Source organism: Macaca thibetana, chromosome X (assembly GCF_024542745.1).
Source record: "Macaca thibetana thibetana isolate TM-01 chromosome X, ASM2454274v1, whole genome shotgun sequence".
In the NCBI taxonomy this organism is placed as follows: Eukaryota; Metazoa; Chordata; class Mammalia; order Primates; family Cercopithecidae; genus Macaca; species Macaca thibetana.
Window position 1 is genome coordinate 19,816,488 of NC_065598.1, and position 23,268 is coordinate 19,839,755.

General features: G+C 37.4%; 1 protein-coding gene across 10 annotated transcripts in view; it reads right to left on the reverse strand.

Moving 5' to 3' along the window:
- RPS6KA3 (ribosomal protein S6 kinase A3) overlaps positions 1-23,268 on the reverse strand; it is a 116,346-nt gene that overhangs the window by 26,107 nt on the left and 66,971 nt on the right. For all 10 annotated transcript variants that reach the window (XM_050775106.1, XM_050775105.1, XM_050775103.1 and 7 more), the window contains 9 exons: positions 19,068-19,148; positions 18,184-18,263; positions 17,478-17,584; positions 12,476-12,513; positions 11,809-11,951; positions 10,128-10,198; positions 820-908; positions 266-330; positions 86-188 (listed from right to left, as the gene is read on the reverse strand). In XM_050775106.1, coding sequence (XP_050631063.1) covers positions 86-188; positions 266-330; positions 820-908; positions 10,128-10,198; positions 11,809-11,951; positions 12,476-12,513; positions 17,478-17,584; positions 18,184-18,263; positions 19,068-19,148 — 777 coding nt within the window. The remainder of the gene's footprint in view (positions 1-85; positions 189-265; positions 331-819; positions 909-10,127; positions 10,199-11,808; positions 11,952-12,475; positions 12,514-17,477; positions 17,585-18,183; positions 18,264-19,067; positions 19,149-23,268) is intronic.

Genomic DNA, 23,268 nt, shown 5'->3' on the forward strand with positions numbered 1-23,268 from the left:
CCAGAGTCTGGAAAAGATTTTCTGACTGAACAAGAAAAAAATATATTTGCTGTCTTATATTTGGGTTTTCACATTTTCTCCTTACCTTTGGGAGTTTTTGCAGTAAACTCAGGATCAAAATAGAATGTATCTTCAGGCCTGCCCGTTGCAGGTTTAAATGGTGGATGAATTTCTCTTCTATACAGTTTCTAGAGGGAAAAAAAGAGACTTAGACATATTTTAATTATAAAGAAATATTTCAAGCAAGTTTTCATTCTATACTTACATTCCAGTCTATTGTTGAGAAAAATGAATGTCTTTTAATTTCTTCAACTCCATCTGGTCCTGCACCTATCAAAAATGGATTCATTGGTAATTTTATTTCAAGGAGAAATATACATATTGCTCAGCCTTTGTTTTCAATACTTGTCTAATTAATTAATTAATTAATTTTGAGACAAGGACTTGCTCTGTCACCCAGGCTGGAGTGCAGTGGTGTGATCTCAGCTCACTGCAGCCTCAACCTCTCAGGCTCAAGTGATCCTCCTACCTCAACTTCCTGAGTAGCTCAGACTACAGGTGCATACCACCATGCCTGGCTAATTTTTGAATTTTTTGTAAAGATGAGGTTTTGCCATTTTGCCTAGGCTGGTCTTGAACTCCTGGACTCAAGTAATTCTCCTGCCTTGGTCTCCTAAAGTGCTGGGATTACAGGCATGAGCCCCCATGCCCAACCTTGTCTACATAGTTAATAATTCCACCACAAAACAAATATCTACTCCCCCCGAAAAACAAACACCAACAAACACACAACATAAACAAATTAGTTAAAATTTTTACCTAATCTGTTTGCAGGATTTCGCTTGAAAAGCATTCGCAAAAGACTCTGGGCTTCAGGACTCAAAAACTGTGGCATTCCAAGTTTGGCTCTAAATAATAAATCCACATAATATTTTACTTTTTGGAGGCATCTGTATTTTTATTTTTAAAAATTCTTAAACTTTTTGAGATACTTGTAGATTCACACTCAGTTGTAAGAAATAATACAGAGAGATGCCCTGTGCCCTTTACCCAGTTTCCCCCAATGGTAACATCTTACAAAACTACAGTACAATATCACATCCAGGATATTGACATGGAGACAATCCAATGATCTCATTCACATGGCACTGGTTTTATTTGCACTTATTTGTGTGTGTGTTTAGTTCTATGCCATTTTATTACATGTATGACTTCTGTATGAATATGTCACAGTTTGTTTATCCATTATCTGTTGAAGGACATTTGGGTTGTGCCCAGTTTCGGGCTAATATGAATAAAGCTACAGTGAACATTTATGTACAGGTTTTCATGTGAACACATAACTGAATTTTAGCGCATAAGCTAATGAGCTTTTTCACTTTTCAAAATTTTGCAAAGAGCACTGTGAAAGTAAGATCATTTGAATCCTAGTTCTGGCTGTTACCAAGAACTTTGTGACAGTGGGAAAGTCAATTATTCTGGGCCTGTTATCATTTCTTTATAAGCAAAGGGATTTGACTCTAGACCAATAGCTCCCAACATATAGCCTCGGAACTCCTCCTCAAAGGGAATTTAAGAAACCTAACATTTAAAGCTGCTAAGAGAACATGTGTTTCATATGCCACTTTTTCCTTTCTATTCCCTTTAACAGACCCTGAAGGGAAGGGGAACTGTGGGAAAGAGGATTGTGAAATATTGAAGATACACAGTCTAAAAACTGCTGGCCTAGATGAACCTGAAGGGCTGTTTCAGCTCTAATTTTAATTCTTTTTCCAAACCTACAAATTAAAGAAACCAATAATCCTGTAAGTATGACAATAATAATAGAGCTGGAGAAAATTCCTATTTCAGAAACAGATCCATTTATTATTCAGTGGGTTGTTACTGAGCTATTACGTGCCAGACACTGTTTAGTGCTGACGATACAGAGATAAAGACAGCCCATGAACCTCATGGTCCATGGTGAAGATGGATACAGGCAATGCTAGTACATTAAGAGACAAATGCAGAAGAACATATGCAAAGAGTGACAAGGGAACAGTAGGGAATATTTAATTTAACATGGGAGATTATGAAAGGTCTTGAATGCAATCTAAAGGCTAACAATTTATTCATTTGGCTAGTGTTTCCCCAAATTTTACTGAATAACATTAATCCCTCTAGATAGTTAGCAACTTGACTATCTCATGACCCAATGAGCTTGTAGAATGCTATTATATCCCCCTATTAGAGACACAAAATTAAAATACACTGCATATAAAAAGGCTGAGAAATCTAGAGCAAACAAATCAGTTTTTGTTTTTGTTTTTTTTTAAAGACAGAGTATCCAGGCTGGAGTGTAGTGGCAAAATCTCGGCTCGCTGCAACCTCTGCCTGCTGGGATCAAGGGATTCTCGAGTCTCAGCCTCCCAAGTAGTTGGGATTACAGGTGTGTGCTACCACACCTGGCTGATTTTTTTGTTGTTGTTGTTGTAGAGATGGAGTTTTGCCATGTTGGCTAGGATGGTCTCGAACTCCTAGCCTCAAGTGATCCTCCCACCTCAGCCTCTCAAAGTGCTGGGATTATGGGCGAAATCAGTATTTTCTAAGTATTTATTTCCAGCACCTCTTTTTCAAAGAATATTTATTAACATCTTGTAGAATTAATACTCTCTTGGACAAATCTGGGGAAACACTATTGTATTAGGTAACAGAGATGCAGCAGAGGTCCTGAAACAGTGAACTAACATGACCAGACTTATTTTCAAGAAGGTAACTCCAAGGGTAGTAGAGAATAATTTGGAGTGGGAAGAGGTCATAACTGGTAGGCAATCAACTTAGGAATGTGGTCAGATAGTGTGGGTAATAGGTCACTGTTTTCTGAATACTTTCAGCAGTGTAATTCAGAGGAAAGGCTGGAACAGTGAAATAATTCTGAGATCGAATATGGAGAATACCTAATTATGCAAAAGAGAAAAGGAATAAAAAATGATTTCCAGGTTTCTGGTATGGGAAAGAGGGTGCATGAAAATGCTGATAACTGGGAGTATAAGAAAAGAACAGCAAATAAAGATACCTTTAGTTCAAAGATGTGAAGTCATGCATGTAATATATTTTGGGAGGGCCAGGCAGGTGAGTAAATGGAAACACAGGTCTAATGCCTGGTAAATTCATGTAAGAAAGAGTGATTTGAGAGTAATTAAAATGTGGAGGGTAGTTATAGGAAAGACAAGTCAGTCAGGAAAGAGTGCAGAGGGGGAAGAAAAGCATATCATAGATGGATTCTGGGGGACAAGACCATTTACAAGGTAGTCAGAAAAAGAACAATTTGGGCATTAAAAATAACGAATGCAATTGGCTGAATCACACTGATTATTAAATCCAATTAGTTTATTATAGTAAAATAAGAAAAAGCAAAGTCAAAACACAAAAACTCAACTCACTGGATATTACCCCCACTAGGAAGGAACTAGGGCTCTGACATTAGAAACAATTAAGAAAATAATTAAGTATTTATTCTCTTTTTCTTGGATGAGCCTTAATTCAAGTAATTAAATCATCATAGTTGATGAGGGAAAGTTTGTTGAGAAAATACCAGCTAATAAATGAGGAAGGAATAATAATAATAGAAAATCATGGCCGGACATAGTGGCTCATGCCTGTAATCCCAACACTTTGGGAGGCGGAGGTGGGAGGATCACTTGAGCCCAGGAGTTTGAGACCAGCCTGGCAACATAGCAACATATCATCTGTACAAGAGATTAAAGAACTTGGCTGGGCGTGGTGGTGCACCTGTAGTCCTAGCTACTCGAGAGGCTGAGGCAGGAGGATCGTTTTAGCCCAGGAGTTTGACGTTGCAGTGAGCTGTGATCATGCCACTGCATTCAAGTCTGGGCAACAGAGCAAGATCTTGTTTCTAAACCACCCCCGCCCTTTTTAAAAAAAAAAAAAAAGCAATTCATCACTTTTGAATTCCTTATAAAATAACTGTTCCAAGTAATCATTATTAATGGATAGAACCATTAGTTAAAAGCATGACAGGGAACTTTACAATGGAGGAATCAGCTGCACCCACTGGAGCCCATCACTTAAAGTGGGGGCAACAAGGTATTGTAAGCCTCCTGATGTAATAAGGACCACACAGTATTAGCTGTGAAATAATCTTGCTAAAACAATTTAACCAAAAATAGGACAGAGGATCAAGTTAATAACACTAAGGGAATAAAAAAAGTTTCCATACTCTTAGGAAAAGACTAATTGTTATGTAACCATGGTAACAAGAGAACCACCAGAACTAGTTTTAAATCCTTTCAGTTGGTTTAAAATCCATTGAATTGATCAATGACAACTTGCCTAGTGAACACCTGCAAGGATGAGTAACTGCTTTTTGTCTCTGAAAATTAGCCAAACAGGAATGGACTCACTCCAATAAACACACCTGAGTGCCCACTGATCAACAACAGTCCCACCCAAATAATCACATTCTTACAGATAAGGCCAACCCACTTATAGACCTGAAAATCTGCCAGTTCTTGAGCTCCACCCTTCCTCAAAACTCTATATAAGATTAGTGGTCTACTGTGTTTGGGGAGACTTTAGCCTTACCATAGCAAGGAATAAAATAAGTTTTATGCTTTATTTCAGATGTTGAGAGGGGGTCTCATTCTTTGACAAGATAAATCCAGAAAGCAGAGTTCCATAAAACAACTGACTTGGTTTCTACAAATAAACAGCAGGGGAAAAGCAGGGATAGATTGTTCTAGACTAACAGAAGTTTAAGAAGTACAACCAAATGGAAAGTGCAGACTTGATTTGGATCCAACTGTAAAGACACAGTTTTGAAGAAAATCTGAAAAAACTGGTTCAGGACTGATGATAACTAAGCATTATTGCTAGTTTTATGTGGATGTGTAAGAAAACATCCATATTTTTAGCAAGGCAAACTGAATTAAGTAGATATGTCTGGAATACTTATAATACTTCAGTAAAGAAAAGAAAAAAAGAATAGATAAAGCGAAATGGCCAAATCTTGATAAATGTCGAATCTGGGTGACAGGTATATGTGTTCACTGAATTATTCTATTTTTGAGAATTCATTTTTGAAAATTTTTATAATTAAAAAAGGAAAAACAGGAAGAGAAGAAATCATGTAAAAGTGAACAAAAGGGGAATGGTTAGAGAGGTGGGAGAAGCAGATGAAAGTATGAAAAACTATGGAGGGAGAGAGTGGCCAACAGTGTCAAATACTCAGAGATGCCTTTCCTGAGTGTCCCATCTAATATGGCTACTGCTTTCTGCTCCTTCCCTCACACAGTAAAGGGTCACTATTACAAGTACAGATTTCTGATTTATTATCCTTATATCTCCTATTACTACCTGAAATTGTTTAGATATTAATTCCTTGTCTCCCCCACTAAAATATAAGTTCTGAAGTCCACCAAAGACCTTTTCAGTCTTGTTAATACTACGTCTCAAGTATGAGTAGCAAGAACTGAAACCTCTGTTAAATGAATTGTGTGAATGAATGGTACAGAGTCATCCTTTTGACAACTTGCCCCTGGTTTTAGCAACTAGAAGACCACTGATAGCCACAGGGAGAGCAGTTTCAGCAGAGTGGTGGGGATGAATGACAAATAGGCTGTGAAATAAAAAAAGCCAAAAAAGTAGTAACAGAAAGCACAGACTACTTCTTAAAGAGGCTTTGTGTTGAAAGGATGCAGGAAGATGGTACACTAACTTGAAAGGAAGGCCAAGTCAAAGAAGGATTTAGTTCTTCAACACGAGAGTGTTTGTTCGCTGAAAGGGAGGGATCAAAGTAGATGAAGTGATAAAGGTTTAGTGATGAAAGTTCAGTGAACATTCATTTATGTAGCACATCTTTTTAGACCTTTTTCATTGTGTAGAATAATATAACATACCTCAAAAAACCCCGAACAAAAACACCCAAAGTACATAGCTCAATTATTTGCCACAAACTGAACAGTCACCTGGCCAAGACACATACCATTGCCAGAACCTCTCATCCAATGTAACCACTTTCCTTATTTTGCCTCAGGCTTTTAGCCATCTAAATACGAACCCTAAAAACTATGCTTTAGTTTTGCCTGCTCTGTAAACTTTACAAATATAATCATATAGTACTTTTTCTTTTGTGTCTGAACTTCCTTAGCTCCACATTCTTGTGAGATTTATCTAAGCTGTTGCATGTAACTGTGGTTTGTTCATTTTCTTTGTTGTATGGCATACTACACCCATGGGCCAAGGCTTCAGCCTGTTTTTGAATGGCTCTCAGGAATTGTTTTATATTTTACAGGGTTGGAAAAAAAATACAAAGAATATGTGACAGACGCTGTGTGTGGCCCACAGAGCCTAAAATACATATAGTAAATACAACTCCTATTGTATTCGACTGTATGAATATACCATTATTTATTAATTCACTCTTTTGTTAATAAGGTTTCCACTTTTTGGCTATTACAAATAATATTGCTATGAACAACTTTGTACTTGTTTTTTGATGTGTGAGTAACTAGATTCTTTTAACATGGGTCCATGTCTAGGAGTGGGGCTAATTGGATAAGGATATACATATATTTGTCTTTAGAAGATAAGGACAAAAACTGCTTTCCAAAGTGGTTATATGAGTATTGATATTCCTTCCAGCTATGTATAAAAGTTGCCACTGCTTCACATCCCACCATTTTGAACTGTCAGTCTTTTTATTTTTATTTATTTTTATTTTCAAAATTTTTGAATAGGGCAGCAGTCTGGGCCACAAATGGTTCAGAATGCTCCTTTCAATCTTTTTAATTTTAGCCATTCTGGTGAGTAGGCAGTGATATTTCCTTGTGATTTTAATTTGCATTTTCTGATTAACGAGGTTGAGTATCTTTTCATAAGTTTTTTGGCCATTGAATATTATCTTCTGTCAGATCCCTAAGTCTCTTGCCCATGTTTTTATTGGGTTGGCTTTTTCTTATTGATTGGGGTTCTAAATAGAATGGCAATGATTTTTATGTACGGTGGAAGGTAGGAATTTAAAAAAATTTTTTTAAAGCAAATTTTTTTTTGAGACACAGTCTTGCTCTATTACCCAGGCTGGAGGGCAGTGGCATGATCATGGCTCACTGCACTCTTGACCTCCTTGGCTTAAGCGAGTCTCCCACCTCAGCCTCCCAAGTAGCTAGGACTACAGGTGTGCACTACCACGCCTGGATAAATTTTATATTCTTGAACTCATGGCCTCAAGTGATCCACCTCAGCCTCCCAAAGTGCTCGGATTACAGGTGTGAGCCACCACTTCCTGCCTATTTTTTATACAAATATTTAACTTTTCCAGCATGATTTATTAAGAAAAGGCTATTCTTTCCCTACTGCTCTGAAATTCCCAATGGTTGCAAATTAAGTGTCCACATATATAGATATGTTTCTGGGCTCTTTATTCTATTGCATAGATCTACTTTCCACACTTGTTTCAATGCCGTATTAATTACTGTTATAATAAGACTTAATACCTGGTAAAGCAAGTCTTCCTATCTTGGTCTTCAAGAGTATTTTAGCTATTCTTGGTCTTTTGTATTATCATATTAGAATCAGTTTATCAAGATCCACATTAAAAATTGTTAGGATTTTAATTTTATTTGCATTGAAACTATAGTTTTGTCATCCATTATAATAGCCACTAGCCACATACGGCTACTGAGAACCTGAAATGTGCCAATCCACATTTTGCAAGTGTAAAATACACTGAATTTCAAATGAGTATGAAAAAAACTGGTTGTAAACAAATACCTCAATCATATTTTAACATTGGTTACATGCTGAAATAACATCTTGGGTACACTGGGTTAAATAAAATATTACAATTAACTTTCTTTTTACTTTTTTATTTTTTGAGACAGAGTTTCACTCATCACCCAGGCTGGAGTGCAGTGGTGGTGATCTTGACTCACTGCAACCTCCGCCTCCCGGGTTCAAGTGATTCTCCTGCCTCAGCCTCCCAAGTAGCTGGGATTACAGGTGTGTGCCACCACGCCCAGCTAATTTTTTTATTTTTAGTAGAGACAGGGTTTTGCCATGTTGGCCAGGCTGGTCTTGAACTCCTGACCTCAGGTGATCCACCCGCCTCGGCCTCCCAAAGTGCTGGGATTACAGGCGTGAGCCACCACAACATGTCTCTTTTTACTTTTTTAAATGTAGCTACTAGAAAACTTAAAATTATGTATGTGGTTCGCATTATTTTTCTTTTTTTTTTTTTTTTTTTTTTTTTTTTTTTTGAGACAGGGTCTCGCTCTTCACTCTGTTGCTCAGGTTAGAGTGTAGTGGTGTGATCAGGGCTCACTGCAGCCTTGACCTCCCAGGCTCAAGTGATCCTCTCACCTCAGTCTCCCAAGTGGCTGGGACTACTGGCACGTGCCACCACATCTGGCTAATTTTTTAATTTTTATTTTTGTAGAGATAGGGTTTTGCCATGTTGTCCAAGCTGGTGTCAAACTCCTGGGCTCAAGCAATCTGCCCACCTTGGCATCCCAAAGTGCTGGGATTACAGGCATGAGCCACCATGCCTGGCTGGTCCACATTATATTTCTAGTGGATAACACTGATCTATAGAACTGTTATCTTTGCAACACTGGGTCTGTCATAACATAAACACAGTATATCCTTTCAAGTTATTTTGGTCTTTTAAAATTTCTTTAAATAAAATTTTCTGGTTTTCTCAACAGAGGTCTTACATAACTTCTGCTAGATTTATCATTAGGTATCTGAGAATTTTTACATTGTTGTAAACAGTAACCTCTTTGAAAATTCCATTTTTTTTTTTTTTTGAGATGGAATTTCACTCTTGTTGCCCAGGCTGGAGTGTAGTGGCACGATCTTGGCTCACTGCAACCTCCGCCTCCAGGGTTCAAGTGATTCTCCTGCTGCAGCCTCCCGACTAGTTGGGATTACAGGCGCCTGCCACCATGCCCGGTTAATTTTTTGTATTTTTAGTAGAGACAGGGTTTCGCCATGTTGGCCACGCTGGTCTCAAACTCCGGACCTCAGGTGATCTGCCCGCCTCGGCCTGCCAAAGTGCTGGGATTACAGGCGTGAGCTACTTTGCCCGGATAAAAATTCCATTTTCTTTTGCTAGTATAGAGACACAGAATAGATTTTTGTTTATTTACCTTGTATCCAGTAACTTTGCTAAACTCTTATTAATTCCAAGAATTTATATGATCACTGGATTTTCCTTTCTTTTTTGAGACAGGGTTTTGCTCTGTCACCCAGGCTGGGGTGCAGTGGAACCATCTCAGTCCACTGCAGCCTCAACCTCCTGGGCTCAAATGATCCTCCTGTCTTAGTCCCCATCCCCCACCCCCCAAAGCAGCTGGGAATACAGGTGCTTACCACCATGCCTGGCTAATTTTTGCATTTTTTTGTAGAGACAGGGTTTTGCTATGTTGTGCAGGTTGATGACTGGATCTTCTATGGATACAGTCATGTTATCTAAATAATGATAGTTTTATTTCTTCTTTTAAAACTTATACTTTACTTTTTTGCTTGACTTACCATATTGGCTAGGACTTCCAGGACAATGTGGACAGAAGTGAAATAATGGGCATCCTTGTCATATTACAAATCTCAAAAGTAAAGCTTTCAGTGTTTCACTATTAACATGAAGATAATATGAGTACTCTAAATCTATGCAGTCTGTTCATATTCAAACCATGTAATATTGATGAATTTCTTAGTTATTTCTTATACTACAGCCAACACTCTAAAATCTCATTTTTTTTAGTGTGAAACATTTATTTTATTTTACTTTTTTTGAGATAGAGTCTCGCTCTGTTGCCCAGGATGGAGTGCAGTGGTGTGATATCAGCTCACTGCAACCTCCACCTCCCGGGTTCAAGGGATTCTCCCGCCTCAGTCTCCCGAGTAGCTGAGACTACAGGTGTGCACTACCACGCCCGGCTAAGGTTTGTATTTTTAGTAGAGATGGGATTTCACCATGTTGGCCAGGCTGGTCTCGAACTCCTGATCTCAAGTGATCCATCTGCCTCGCCCTCCCAAAGTGCCGGGATTGCACGCATGAGCCACGGCGCCCAGCCTGAAGCATTTATTTTAAAATCTCATCAAAATATCTATATTACGGGAGTACTTACTTAAGAATCATAGTCATTGTTTCTTTTCGATCTTTTCCTTGGAAAGGTAGTGTACCAGTAAGCATTTCAAACTACAGAAAGGCAAAACAATCAGAAGTATTAGTCAATAAATATAAAATCTCAAGGTCAGAAGGCAAAAAAAGCATCATCTTAATTATATTCAAATATTTTAAAATTGCTATGTAATAAGTGTTTTCTATTTCTACCATATTCGTTACTGAAGTTCTTGATAATTCATAAAACAACTGAGCTATACAGTTTTTTTTTTTTATGGAAATCAATCACATTTTTATTTTTGAGACAGGGCCTGGCTCTGTAGCCCAGGCTGGAGTGCAGTGGTGCAATCTCAGCTCACTGCAGTTTCTATCTCCTGGGCTCAAGCAATTCTCCCACCTCAGCTTCCTGAATAGCTGGGACTACAAGCCTGTGCCACCATGACTGGCTAATTTTGTACATATTTTTTTGTAGAAACGAGGTCTCAGTATGTTGCCCAGGTTGGTCTTGAACTCTTGGACTCAAGGGATCCTCCCCCTCCAGCCTCTCAAAGTGCTGGGATTACAGGCATGGGCCACCATGCTCAGCTTCAACAATCACATTTCAAATGGCAATTTTAAAGTGTAGATATGTGAACAATTTGATAAATATGCCAATTTCATATGAACTTACATTTTATTTTTTTTTGAGACACAGTCTCACTCTGTCACCCAGGTTGGAGTGCAGTGGCATGATCTTGGCTCACTGCAATCTCCGTCTCCTGGGTTCAAGTGATTCTCCTGCCTCAGCCTCCAAAGTAGCTGGGATTACAGGTGTGTGCCATCATGCCTGGCTAATTTTTTGTAGTTGTAGTAGAGATGGGGTTTCACCACGTTTTCCAGGCTGGTTTTACAGGCATGAGTCACCACGCTCAGCCTAATTTTTGTATTTTTAGTAGAAATGGGGTTTTACCATGTTGGCCAGGGTGGTTTCGAACTCCAGAGTTTAAGTGATCTGTCTGCCTTGGCCTCCCAAAGTGCTGGGATTATAGGCGTGAGCCACCGCGCCTGGCAGAACTTATTTTATTTTTTTTGAGACGGTGTCTTGCTCTGTTGCCCAGGCTGGAGTGCAGTGGCATGATCTTGGCTCACTGCAACCTCTGCCTCCCAGGTTCTAGCAATTCTCCAGTCTCAGTCTCCTGTGTGGCTGGGATTACAGGCGTATGCCATCCTGCTTGGCTAATTTTTGTATTTTTAGTGGAGATGGGGTTTTGCCATGTTGGCCAAGCTGGTCTTGAACTCCTGACATCAGGTGATCCACCCGCCTCAGCCTCCCAAAGTGCTAGGATTACAGGTGTGAGCCACTGCACCCGACCAAACGAACTTATTTTAAGGGTCACTTACTAATAGATTTCTGGACCAGTTTCTCCAAAAGAGTAAATACCATTAATGCTTTAGATTGTTACTATTAGCAGGAAATCTATGGTAATATATATATTTTTTTTGCCTTTTCAAATTAGGACGAGATAGAAGCAGCTAATAGATTTCACAGTCCTTCTATACTGCATATAATAATTTTTCTTGGTTACTTATTACATATGGTATAAAATAAAGAAAATAAAAACACCAGTTTCTTTAATATTCACTGCTAATCCTCACTTAACAAACAACCTCCTTCCTCCCAAAAAAAACCCAAATTCAAACCTTACCATTAATACACCAAAAGACCACCAGTCAGCACTCTGAGTATGACCTCGACGATTAACTACTTCTGGAGCCATATACTCCACAGTTCCACAAAAAGAATATGCCTTCTTCTCATGGTCAATAGACTCTTTACTTAGGCCAAAATCTGCCAAAACAAATATAAATATCCTACATAAATTTGCACATGTAAATTTTAAACTTTGAGTTCTGACATTAATCATTTAAATTTTCTAATACAAGTTTTTTTCTGTTTTTGTTTTTTTGAGATGGAGTCTCACTCTGTCGCCCAGGCTGGAGTACAGTGGTGCCATCTTGGCTCACTGCAACCTCTGCCTCCTGGGTTCAAGTGATGCTCCTGCCTCAGCCTCCCAAGTAACTGGGATTACAGGCGTGCACCACCACGCCCAACTCATTTTTTTGTGTTTTTAATAGAAATGGGGTTTCACCATGTTGGCCAGGCTAGTCTTGAATTCCCGACCTCAAGTGATCCACCTGCCTCAGCCTCCCAGAATGCTGAGATTACAGGGGTGAGCCACCACGCCTGGCTCTAATACAAGTTTTTAATTTTAATACAGTGTATTACTCAATATTTGTACCTCAATCAACCTTAAAGGAAAGTATATATTGTAGGAGAAAATATTTTAATAAAATGAGGATTTTTTTTTTTACCTGTTAACTTGATGTGACCTTCTTCATCAAGAAGTATGCTGAAAAAAACAAAGAAAATCTTTTAGGAACACTAAACAGAGATTTATAGAAGCTAAGACTGAAATTACATCCTTAAGCATCAGATCACCATATTTATTCTAAAATATTGCTTTAGACTGTGAATAAGATGGCAAAGGCAAAGGAGGAACAAATTATTTTTTGGGCACACATTTATAACAAATCCCAAAGGCAATGCCATAAACTTGTATTAATATGCCAGGGGTACTTGAAAATTATTAGGAAAAGAATCAAATCACCTGTACTCTTCCCAGCTGCTCTTTCTAATGCCTTTCTGCAGACGTAGTTTGACTAAATCCCCTAGTGCCTGCATTAATAGACAGAGGGTCCACACATTTAATTCAAAAGCATCAGACGTGTCATTCTCTTGGTTATTTTATTTTGCCTTTTTTTCCTTTTTGTGGAGAATAGGGTCTCACTACGTTGCCCAGGCAGGTCCTCAACTGCTGGGCTCAAGCTATCCTCTTGCTTCTGCCTCCCTAAGTCCTGGGATTATTCCCTAAGGTGTGAGCCACTGCGTGCCCAGCTGTCTTGGTCATTTTAAAGGTATCTGACTCAATCATTATTTCCTTATTATTATTTTTTTTCCTGACACGACCTTTACACAATCTTCTTCTCCCTCCCCATACTCCTTGTTTTTCATTGATCCCTCCCTTCACTATACATATTCTACAGGTTTTCTCTCTTCCCCAAAAACTGTGAGCTCCTGGAAGGTTTGACCTTATTCATCTTTATAGCTCAGTGTCTGGCAGTGTACAGTACAAATAAGAAATGCTGAATGAATAAGGCATGTTTGCAAAGGGCCTACAGGGCATTCCAAATAGTTTGGGCTTCTTCTCAAGGACAAGGGAGACCATAAAAGGTGTACATTCATGGAAGGTAGAGAAATTTACAGAGAAAATAAAGTGCATTTAGTGAACTCACTGGATCATAATAAAGAACAACTAGAGAATGACACTCACATTTCTGGCTTGAGCAGATACTTGAGTGGAGAGTAATGCTATTAATCAAGGAGCTACAGAAAGGAGAGAGTACTAAGCTGTAAGCCAATAATTGTGTTAAGTTGGTGCAGAAGTAATTAAAAGTAATGGCAAAAACCGCAATTGCTTTTGCACCAACCTAATATTTCTGGATAGGTATGGGGTCAAGCAATAAACTGTTTCACTTATATTTAAAGCTATCCCACAATATAGGCATTTCCTTACTTTTAACTAAAAAATGTGCAAGTCAAATTTTGTTACAAAATTTTACTATAACAAAAATATTACCAACCTTTCTATTTCATAAATGCAAACATAATTACAACAAAGTTTACCACTGAAGGTAATTCAGTAGGGACATATTTTTCAAGTTTCTTTCATCACAAGCACTTGTTATGAAAAATATTAGTATTGATTATGCTTAATTATGAAGAGATCAACACATTTAGAGAATATAAAGGGCATTATTAGGTACTATAGAAATCATCCTCCCTTCTAATGAATACACGAAAAACAGTTCTAAAAACAAAACAAACTTCAAGTCATTCTTGGTAATTCTGAAAGAAAAAAGGATAATATGGCTGAAAGGGCATTAGTTGTGCCTTCTATAGCAAATGCATTCTTTTAAGATAACCATGCTTATAGTGTATCTTTGAAAGAAAAAGTCAACTGTATCACTCTCAATAAACAACATTCCTTTTCAATGGTTACTAATTATTTTTAGTCATATTTATTATAACAGAGTTCTAGTTTAAAAGAATCTGAAAAACCCTTAACAGTTCATAAAATATTTGGCCTAAAAATTTAAATTCCTCCCAAGTTCTGTATGATGGTATTTACTTGTATGATTTACCAAGTAAGTGTTATTTCGAATTAATAGCATCATCTAGACATGTATGTTTAAGATCTTAATATAAGCAATCTTCTCTACATCTGATCTTATTAAAGCCTTGAGACAAGGCTCATACTTTAATATAACTTTATGACCAATGCCAATACAATGGTCTATGGTAAATATATTCAATTAAATAGTATAAAACACATTTTTATGAATGTTTAATCTTATGTTTATAGTAATTTTTCTAAGGACTATATGCTTGAATATTCATTCTCACCAATAATTATATTTTGTGTCACAATAGTTATAAGTTGGGAAAATAATCAGGAAAACTCAGCAGTTATTTGGGGAATAAAAACAAAACCATATGAAACTTATCCAAAAACAATAAAAAACAAACATAAAATATAAAAGTATAACAATTTCTAAATGATCACTTAGAAGAGTTCCAGATGAGCATTTCCCCTCTTCCGGTGTTAATATAGAATTTACATTTCATACTTTTTTTTTTTTTATTATGCTTTAGGTTCTAGGATACATGTGCAGAACGTGAAGGTTTGTTACATAGGTATACACATGCCATGGTGGTTTGCTGTACCCATTAACCCATAATTTACATTAGGTATTTCTCCTAATGCTATCCCTCTCCTAGACCCCAGCTCCTGACAGGCCCCAGTGTGTGATGTTCCCCTCCCTGTGTACGTGCGTTCTCATTGTTCAACTCCCACTTATGAGAACATGCAGTATTTGGTTTTCTGTTCCTATGTTAGTTTGCTGAGAATGATGGTTTCCAGCTTCATCCATGTCCCTGCAAAGGACATGAATTCAGCCTTTTTTATGGCTGCATAGTATTCCATGGTGTATATGTGCCACATTTTCTTTATCCATTCTAGCATTGATGGGCATTTGGGTTGGTTCCAAGTCTTTGCTATTGTGAATAGCGCTGCAATAAACATGCATGTGCATGCGTCTTTATAGTAGAATGATTTATAATCATTGGGGTATATACCCAGTAATGGGACTCCTGGGTCAAATGGTATTTCTGGTTGTAGATCCTTGAGGAATCGCCACACTGTTTTCCACAATGATTGAACTAATTAACACTCCCACTAACAGTGTAAAAGCGTTACTATTTCTCCACATCCTCTCCAGCATCTGTTGTTTCCTGACTTTTTAATGATTGCCATTCTAAGTGGTATGAGATGGTATCTCATTGTGGTTTTGATTTGCATTTCTCTAATGACCAGGGATGATGAGCTTTTTTTTCATATGTTTGTTGGCCACATAAACGTCTTCTTTTGAGAAGTGTCTGTTCATATCCGTAATATTCAAAATTCTTGATAAATATGATGGTTGTACAACTCTGTGAATATACTAAAAATCAATGAATTATACACTTTTCATTTTTTGAGACTGAGTTTCACTCTTGTCACCCAGGTTGGAGTGCAGTGGCACCATCTCAGCTCACTGCAACCTCCACCTCCTGGATTCAAGCGATTCTCCTGCCTCAGTCTCTCGAGTAGCTGAGATTACAGGTGTGCGCCTCCATGCCCGGCTAATTTTTGTATTTTTAATAGAGATGGGGTTTCACCGTGTTGGCCAGGCTGGTCTCAAACTCCTGACCTCAAGTGATCCACCTACCTCGGCCTCCCGAAGGGCTGGGATTACAGGCATGAGCCACTGCATCCAGGCAATGATTTGTTTAACATATGAATTACAACTCAATAAAGCTGTTTAAAAATATTCCTGGTAGAGCAAGGCTTGTGCTTATATGCTTATAAAAGGCGGGGGGGGGGGGGACCCTTTCTTACTCAGTGGTAAACATTAACAAATTAAAACAGAAGTGTGTACAATTTAAATAATATCCGCTTCTTGATGACTGTTACTATCAAACCTGTGGGAAATTTGCTCAATCTCACACTTAAAATTTGAAATTACATGGAGAAGAAAATTTTCGATAAATGGTATTTGGGGGAAAGAAAGGGTTAGCTCTATACCGACCCTCCTACCAAAAAGTTTCTAAAAAATAGAGTTAAAAGAAAAAAAAAAAACTATAAAATTAGAAGGAAAATATCTGATCACAGAACTCGGGAAAGCCTAAGAATGAAAGTCAGAATAAATCACAAAAGAAGACTGGTAGATCTGCCTGAAGAAAAAAAATGCATAAATTAAACAACATAAAGTTAAAATGGAAAGACTAGAAAAAATGTAATTTTTTTTTTTTTTTGAGACAGGGTCTCACTCTGTTGCCCAGGCTGGAGGTGCAACGGAGCGATCTTGGCTCACTGCAGCCTCAATGCGCCAGGCTCAAGCAATCCGCCTGCCTCAGCCTCCCGAGTAGTCGGGACTACAGGCGTGTGCCACCATGCCCAGCTAGCAGTTTGTAGAGACGGGGTTTTGCCATGTTGCCCACACTGGTCTCCAACTCCTGGGCTTATGCAATTCAGCCTCCCAGAAGTGCTTGGATTACAGGTGTGAGCCACCATGCCAGGCCAAAAATAACATTCCAAAAGAAAAATGAACAAAGGCCATGAGCAGAAAATTCACACAAAAATACAAATTGCCAATGAATGTAGATTTCAACCTCATTAAAAATTAAAAAATGGGCCGGCTGTGGTGGCTCATGCCTGTAATCCCAATACTTTGGGAGGCTGAGGCAGGTGGATCATCTGAGGTTAGGAGTTCGAGACCAGCCTGGCCAACATGGTGAAACCCTGTTTCTACTAAAAATACAAAAATTGGCTGGGTGTGTTGGCAGGCACCTGTAATCCCAGCTACTCGGGAGGTTAACACAGGAGAATTGCTTGAATCTGGGAGGTGGAGATTGAATCTGGGAGGTGGAGATTGCAGTGAGCTGAGATTGCACCACTGCACTTCAGCCTGGGCAACAAGAGCAAAACTTCATCTTAAAAAAAAAAAAAAAAAAAAAAAATCAAAGAATGCACACGAAAACAGTATTTTTTAATTAAATGAGATTTTTAAAGTATGAAACTACAGTGTTAGCAGAGATGTGAAGCACAGGCACGCTAGGGTAATACTGTGGAGTTTCATGAAGTCACTTGATTTTTTTATAATCTCCTAAACAATTATATTACATTGTATTCAACTTAGTAGCATGATTCCTTACTTTTCTGGTTTTAAGTCTCTATAAATTATTCCCAGGCTATGTAGATGGTCTAAAGCAAGTGCAAGTTCAGCCAAGTAGAATTTGACATCTTCTTCTGTGAACATAACCTAGAATAAAACAATAATTTTTCTAAATTTATTTTCTTTTTGTGTCTGTAATTTTTAAAGTTCCACTCTAGAGTTTAAATATCCTAAAAATTTTATAAATATGATAATTATACATAGCTTTGTTTACAATTTACTCATGAAAGAAATTTGCAAAATTATCTAATCAGTCAACCAATCACTTACTAAATACTAACTATACACTATGGGAGAAATAATTTTACATTTTGTTGTTAAGTAACAAGTATATTCAGGTTGTGCCACTGTTGTCCCATGACAGTAACATTTTAGAAATGAAAAGTGATCTTTAAAATGCACACTTCATTTCCAGTACTAATTGTTTAAGGATAACTTGTTGATACATTATTGCTTCTGGAAAAAACTATAAAAGAAGCAGAGTTAAGACAAAGACTGTTTGTCAATTTAAAGTCTTGCTTTCAGAATAAATTCAAAAGGTAGGAAAAGAACTCTTTTTGGGTCTGATTCTTCAAGAATCTTGTGCCACTAGAGAAAATACAGTAAGCATAATACTGAAATATAACAAAGCTTTAGTTCAAACAGGATGCATATAAATAGATTAAAAATAGAGATTAATTATATACCTCTTTGGATAAGCGTGTAAACAAATCTCCTCCCCTGAGAAAATCCAAAATAAGATACAACTTCCCTTCAGTTTGAAAAGCTGAATGAAGAAATGAAAATTTTCATTTAGTTCACCGTAATGTTTTTAGGCTTACATTAGGTCATTCACAAATGAATATTTTAGCAAATTAATTATATCAAATGTCCAAACTTACTTTTACTTAGAAGAAAACCACTGATTTATCTTAGTTTCCATGTGGAAATGTTAAATACAGTGCTTCTTATTATAGAATCACTAGATTTTCAACAGGCAAGTCACTCAGGAATACACCAGTTCTAAACCCATGATACATAAGAAAAACTCCTAACAAAAAACGACTTACTTAACTACGAAATAACATACAAAAACCATGCCACTAGCTACAGAAAAAAATGTGGGTTGGTTAGGTTTAATCATACATAGTAAGAATCATCACACCTTTACCCACTGAGAAAAAGCATATGGCTTTGGGGAAAAGAACAGCAGTGACAATGGTTTTAGGATGTTCACATTAGGGATCTCTTTGGCCTTTGGGGTTGGCTAACACATATAGGCTATAAAAGGCTAGCATATTATTATTCATTATTATTACAATAAAAAAGCAATAATTATCATTACCTGTTCCTATGGCTACCACTCAGAAACTAACTTTATAATATTTTTTAAAAACATAAGCTAAACACAATAAAAGCTTCTAAAATTTGTCTAAGAAATAATGGTTTAATTTTCATGACTTTTTACTATAAAAGATCTGCTAACCACATACAAATATATATATATATATTTATATTAGTTTATCTGAATGTCCTCAGGGATTCTGAGGGATGAGGTGAAGGGATGATGTGGGAGATGGTTCATACTTACCATAATGCAACTTGACAATAAAAGGATGATTAACCTCTACCAAGATATCACGTTCCATTTTTGTCCGAACTCGGTCTCGAACTATAAAAGATTGTATGTATGCTACATTGTAATATCTTTCAAAGATAATCTTCAAAACAAATTCTTTTTGGTGCCCATGTTAAATAAAATTTTGCTTATGTGTACTAAAACGTGAATGTTTTGTCATTCTTGAATTTACAAAATAAATAATGATATCTTTTACTACATTACATAACCAAAGGAAGTAGTGTATATTTATAAAATCCATGCTTTTAAGTTGGAAAAAATACAGAGAAAATGTTAGGTATTGGCTTTAACATCAAATGCACAAGTATTTTAATCACAGCTGTGACAAATGACAAAAAAGCATGCGACTTTTAAAAAACAAGGCATCCTAATAGTAAAACATAAAAAACAAATAGGTTTCAACATTCCATCAGTCCTATCAATCAAACTCAACAAACAGTCATTAAGCATACCTAAAATGGGGCAGACATGGGGTAAAGGACAGTTATATCCAAAGAGGTCTATTTTGAGGGAAGAAGAAAGGAAGCAAGAGGGAGAGAGAGAGAACATACTGTGGTACAGCCGAAAGAGCAAACGTTTTTTGGAGTTTAGACAGAAAGATATGAATTCAGATCTGTGCAATCTTTTTTTTGACAAAAACTTAAGCATCACAAGATCTGTACAATCACAAGCAAGATACTTATTTAAATTATTTGAGACTCAGTTACCTTTCGGCTATACAATGGGGATAACACTACTGTAGCTTTGAGGAGCATGTGACCATTTGAGATAAGGTATGTACCTAGAGCCTGGTATGTGTGAGATATTCAATTAAATGGTAGCTATTGTTATTATATCCAAAGTAGCACCATGAATATGATTAAGGGATAAAATAATTTACTACCAGCAATGAGTACTGCGGGATTCAGAGAAGGGCAAGATCCGTCTTACTTGCATAGGAAGGCTAGAAGAAAGATGTACGGTCAGGGCGCAAGCTTTAAGACTTTTGGAGGGGATATTTAGATGGGTAGGAAGGATAGGCCCTAGAAAACAAGAGTCTAAGCACGGAGTACCCAGTGCAAGCAAAGACAAGAAGGCATGAATGATGAACAAGAAGGAATCAAATGAGATTTACTACTGTGCCAAGGTGAAATGGGGAGGATCCAGATTGACAAGTTGGAATGCCAAGATGAATTTACATTTGACCCTGTGAGCAAAGCTTTTATTCAGCAACCAAATATTTCCTGAGCAAAGTGTATGTGCAATGCACTAGGGATATACATACAAATAAGATAATCTTCAAGAAGCTCATGATCCAGTGGGAAGGACAGACAAATAAATAAATGATTATAATACATTCTAAGTACTCTGAATGGTTATATGAAACATTAAAATAGAACGAATAGGAGACTCTCTGGTGGAGGGAGAAAGTTGAGTTGGTTTTATTTTCAGCTTAGGGTGAATGCAGATATTTAAAATATAGAAATAAGACCTCTGGGGAAAATAAACAAAGCAGCTAAAAAATGCCCTATTTTTTCCATTCTACCAGTTTTCTATCCCCAACTGGGAGATTTTCATGCCACTGACTGAAAATGGGCAAATCAGAAATAGGAATCAATTGCTCTTGATGTCTATGCAGCTCTTTTAACTGACCTGTCCAGTTAGTATATCAAATTCAATAGCAATCTCTGATTTCACTACCTTGCCCTATTGATACAACTCTGGTGTCTTCCTTGTTATATCTGATATGCCCTCTTTTTTTTGAGATAGGGTATCACCATCGCCCAGGCTGGACTGCAGTGGTGCGACCTCGGCTTACTGCAACCTCCCCCTCCTGGTTCAAGCGATTCTCCTGCCTCAGCCTCCCGAGTAGCTGAGATTACAGGCTTGCGCTACCATACCTGGCTAATTTTTGTATTTGTAATAGAGACGGGGTTTCACCATGTTGGCCAGGCTGGTCTCAAACTCCTGACCTCAGGTGATCCACCTGCCTCGGCCTCCTAAAGTGCTGGGATTATAGGCATGGGCCACCATGCCCAGCCTGATATGCCCTTTGTACTTTGTATGTGAGTGAAGTTTATCACCAATACCTGCTGATATTTCTAGTTCTAGTCTAGCTTAAATCTATCCTTTTCTCATTATTATCACACAATTTTGGATTAGTTCCTATCACCTTAAAGGTGGATTCCAAAGTCCTACATCTTTCAGTAAGTATACAAGGCTTATCACTTAAAAATACCTCCTCTGCTCAGTAAGCAGCAAAAATATCCATCGATACATGCACTGTATATCCCTCTTATTTTACCACAATGAAAAGAACAATTATTTGGGAGTCAAGAACTACAGTTTAGTGGCTATACTAATAACTAGATGAACTCATAACTACTTTGGTCAAATAATTTCATTTCTCTGGATTTCCTGTTTCCTCCTCTATAAAATGAAGGATTGGAACCAACATGATTTTCTTGTGAGATAGTTTTCTCTTCAACATTTCCTTATATGTAACATTGATGAGACCTTGTTTAACTGAAAATGAGCAGTGAGAGTCCTTCACTAAAGAATTCCTTCATTTTGTCTAAGGTAGGCCTGTGTCATAATTCTAATCTCGTTTCTTTTGTTTATGTAAAGACCTAGTGACAATTCTAAATCATCCTATCATGAGGAATTTTGATTAGTATATACTAATTCAGAAGAAGGCATGTTTTATATTGGCCAGCTTCTAATCCCAACACAGAATTCGTTAATACTAACTCATGCTGGCAAAGCAACTAGATTCCTCTGAAATATTTTTTCTTCTAGAGTAATTATTAGATTTAAGCCCTTCTTGACTGAACATGAGAATGAAGAAGAAGAAATGTTGTTTATGTTTCTAGGACTATGTATTAAGAAACCTTTTTAAGCAGTTTACAAAAGCTTTTAGACAAACAGACCACTTTAATAGGATAGAAGTCCCCACTAACTTTATCTAACGTTATTGACTTCTATTTGGCCCCATTTATCGTATTAATAGGAACTTTAAAATGTGAAGAGACTTCTGGTTAAATATGGATATTCTACTCTCTACATTCTCCCAAAACCCCATGGAAATGACAATAATGGAAAAACTGCATCAACTCACAAGGACAGGAAGCAATAGTAGAAGATGGGTAAGTGGTAAACTAACAAAGCAGACCAGAGAAAGCTAAAAATCTAAGCCTAAGGAAAGGAAGCCAATGAAAAAGAAGCAAATTCTTGCCATTGAACTCTTTCCAATCAGCTTTCTAGCAGTTGACTCTTAAAGAAAAGATAGCAAAAGATCCCCAAGCATTTGGATAAAGGCTCTAAACATGAAAAACATCAAAATAAACAGAAAAAATGGAATAAAGGGAAACAAACAATATGAGGAACAGAAGATAACTTAAACACAACACAACAAAACAAAACTCATTCTTGTAATTTATGTCCATTGTGGGAGCAAAGATAATATGGCACCTCACCCTTTTTAAAGCTTCCTGTTCTTGTTTAAAAAGGGTGGTGGGGTGGAGGAAGGAACAAGTATCCTCAACAAATAAACTACAAGAAAAAGATAAGAAATAGAGAAAGAGCTCATAGATGAAAAGACTTAAAAAGATATCAACCAATTGCAAAGTTGAGACCTTATATGTATGAATCCTAATTTAAACAGACTGCATAAAGAAACACAAATTTTAATAGTAGGGACAACTAGCAATGTGAACAAAGACTGGATATCTTTATGCTCATTTTTAAGGTATGATAATACAGTTGAATTATTTCTTTTAGGAGTCTTTTTTTTTGAGAGAGAGTCTCGCCCTGTTGCCCAGGCTGGAGTGCATTGGCGTGATCTCAACTCACTGCAACCTCTGCCTCCCGGGTACAAACAATTCTCCTGCCTCAGCCTCCCGAGTAGCTGGGATTACAGGTGCCCGCCACCATGCCCAGCTAATTTTTGTATTTTTAGTACAGAGGGGATTTCACCATATTGGTTGGCCAGGCTGGTCTCAAACTCCTGACCTCGTGATCCACCCGCCTCAGCCTCCCAAAGTACTGGGATTACAGGCGTGAGCCACCGTACCCAGCCAGGAGTCTATCTTTTAGAGATATATACTAAAATATTTATGAAGAAATTCTATAGTATCTGAGATTTCATTCAAAATATCAAGAGGAGAAGGAGAAC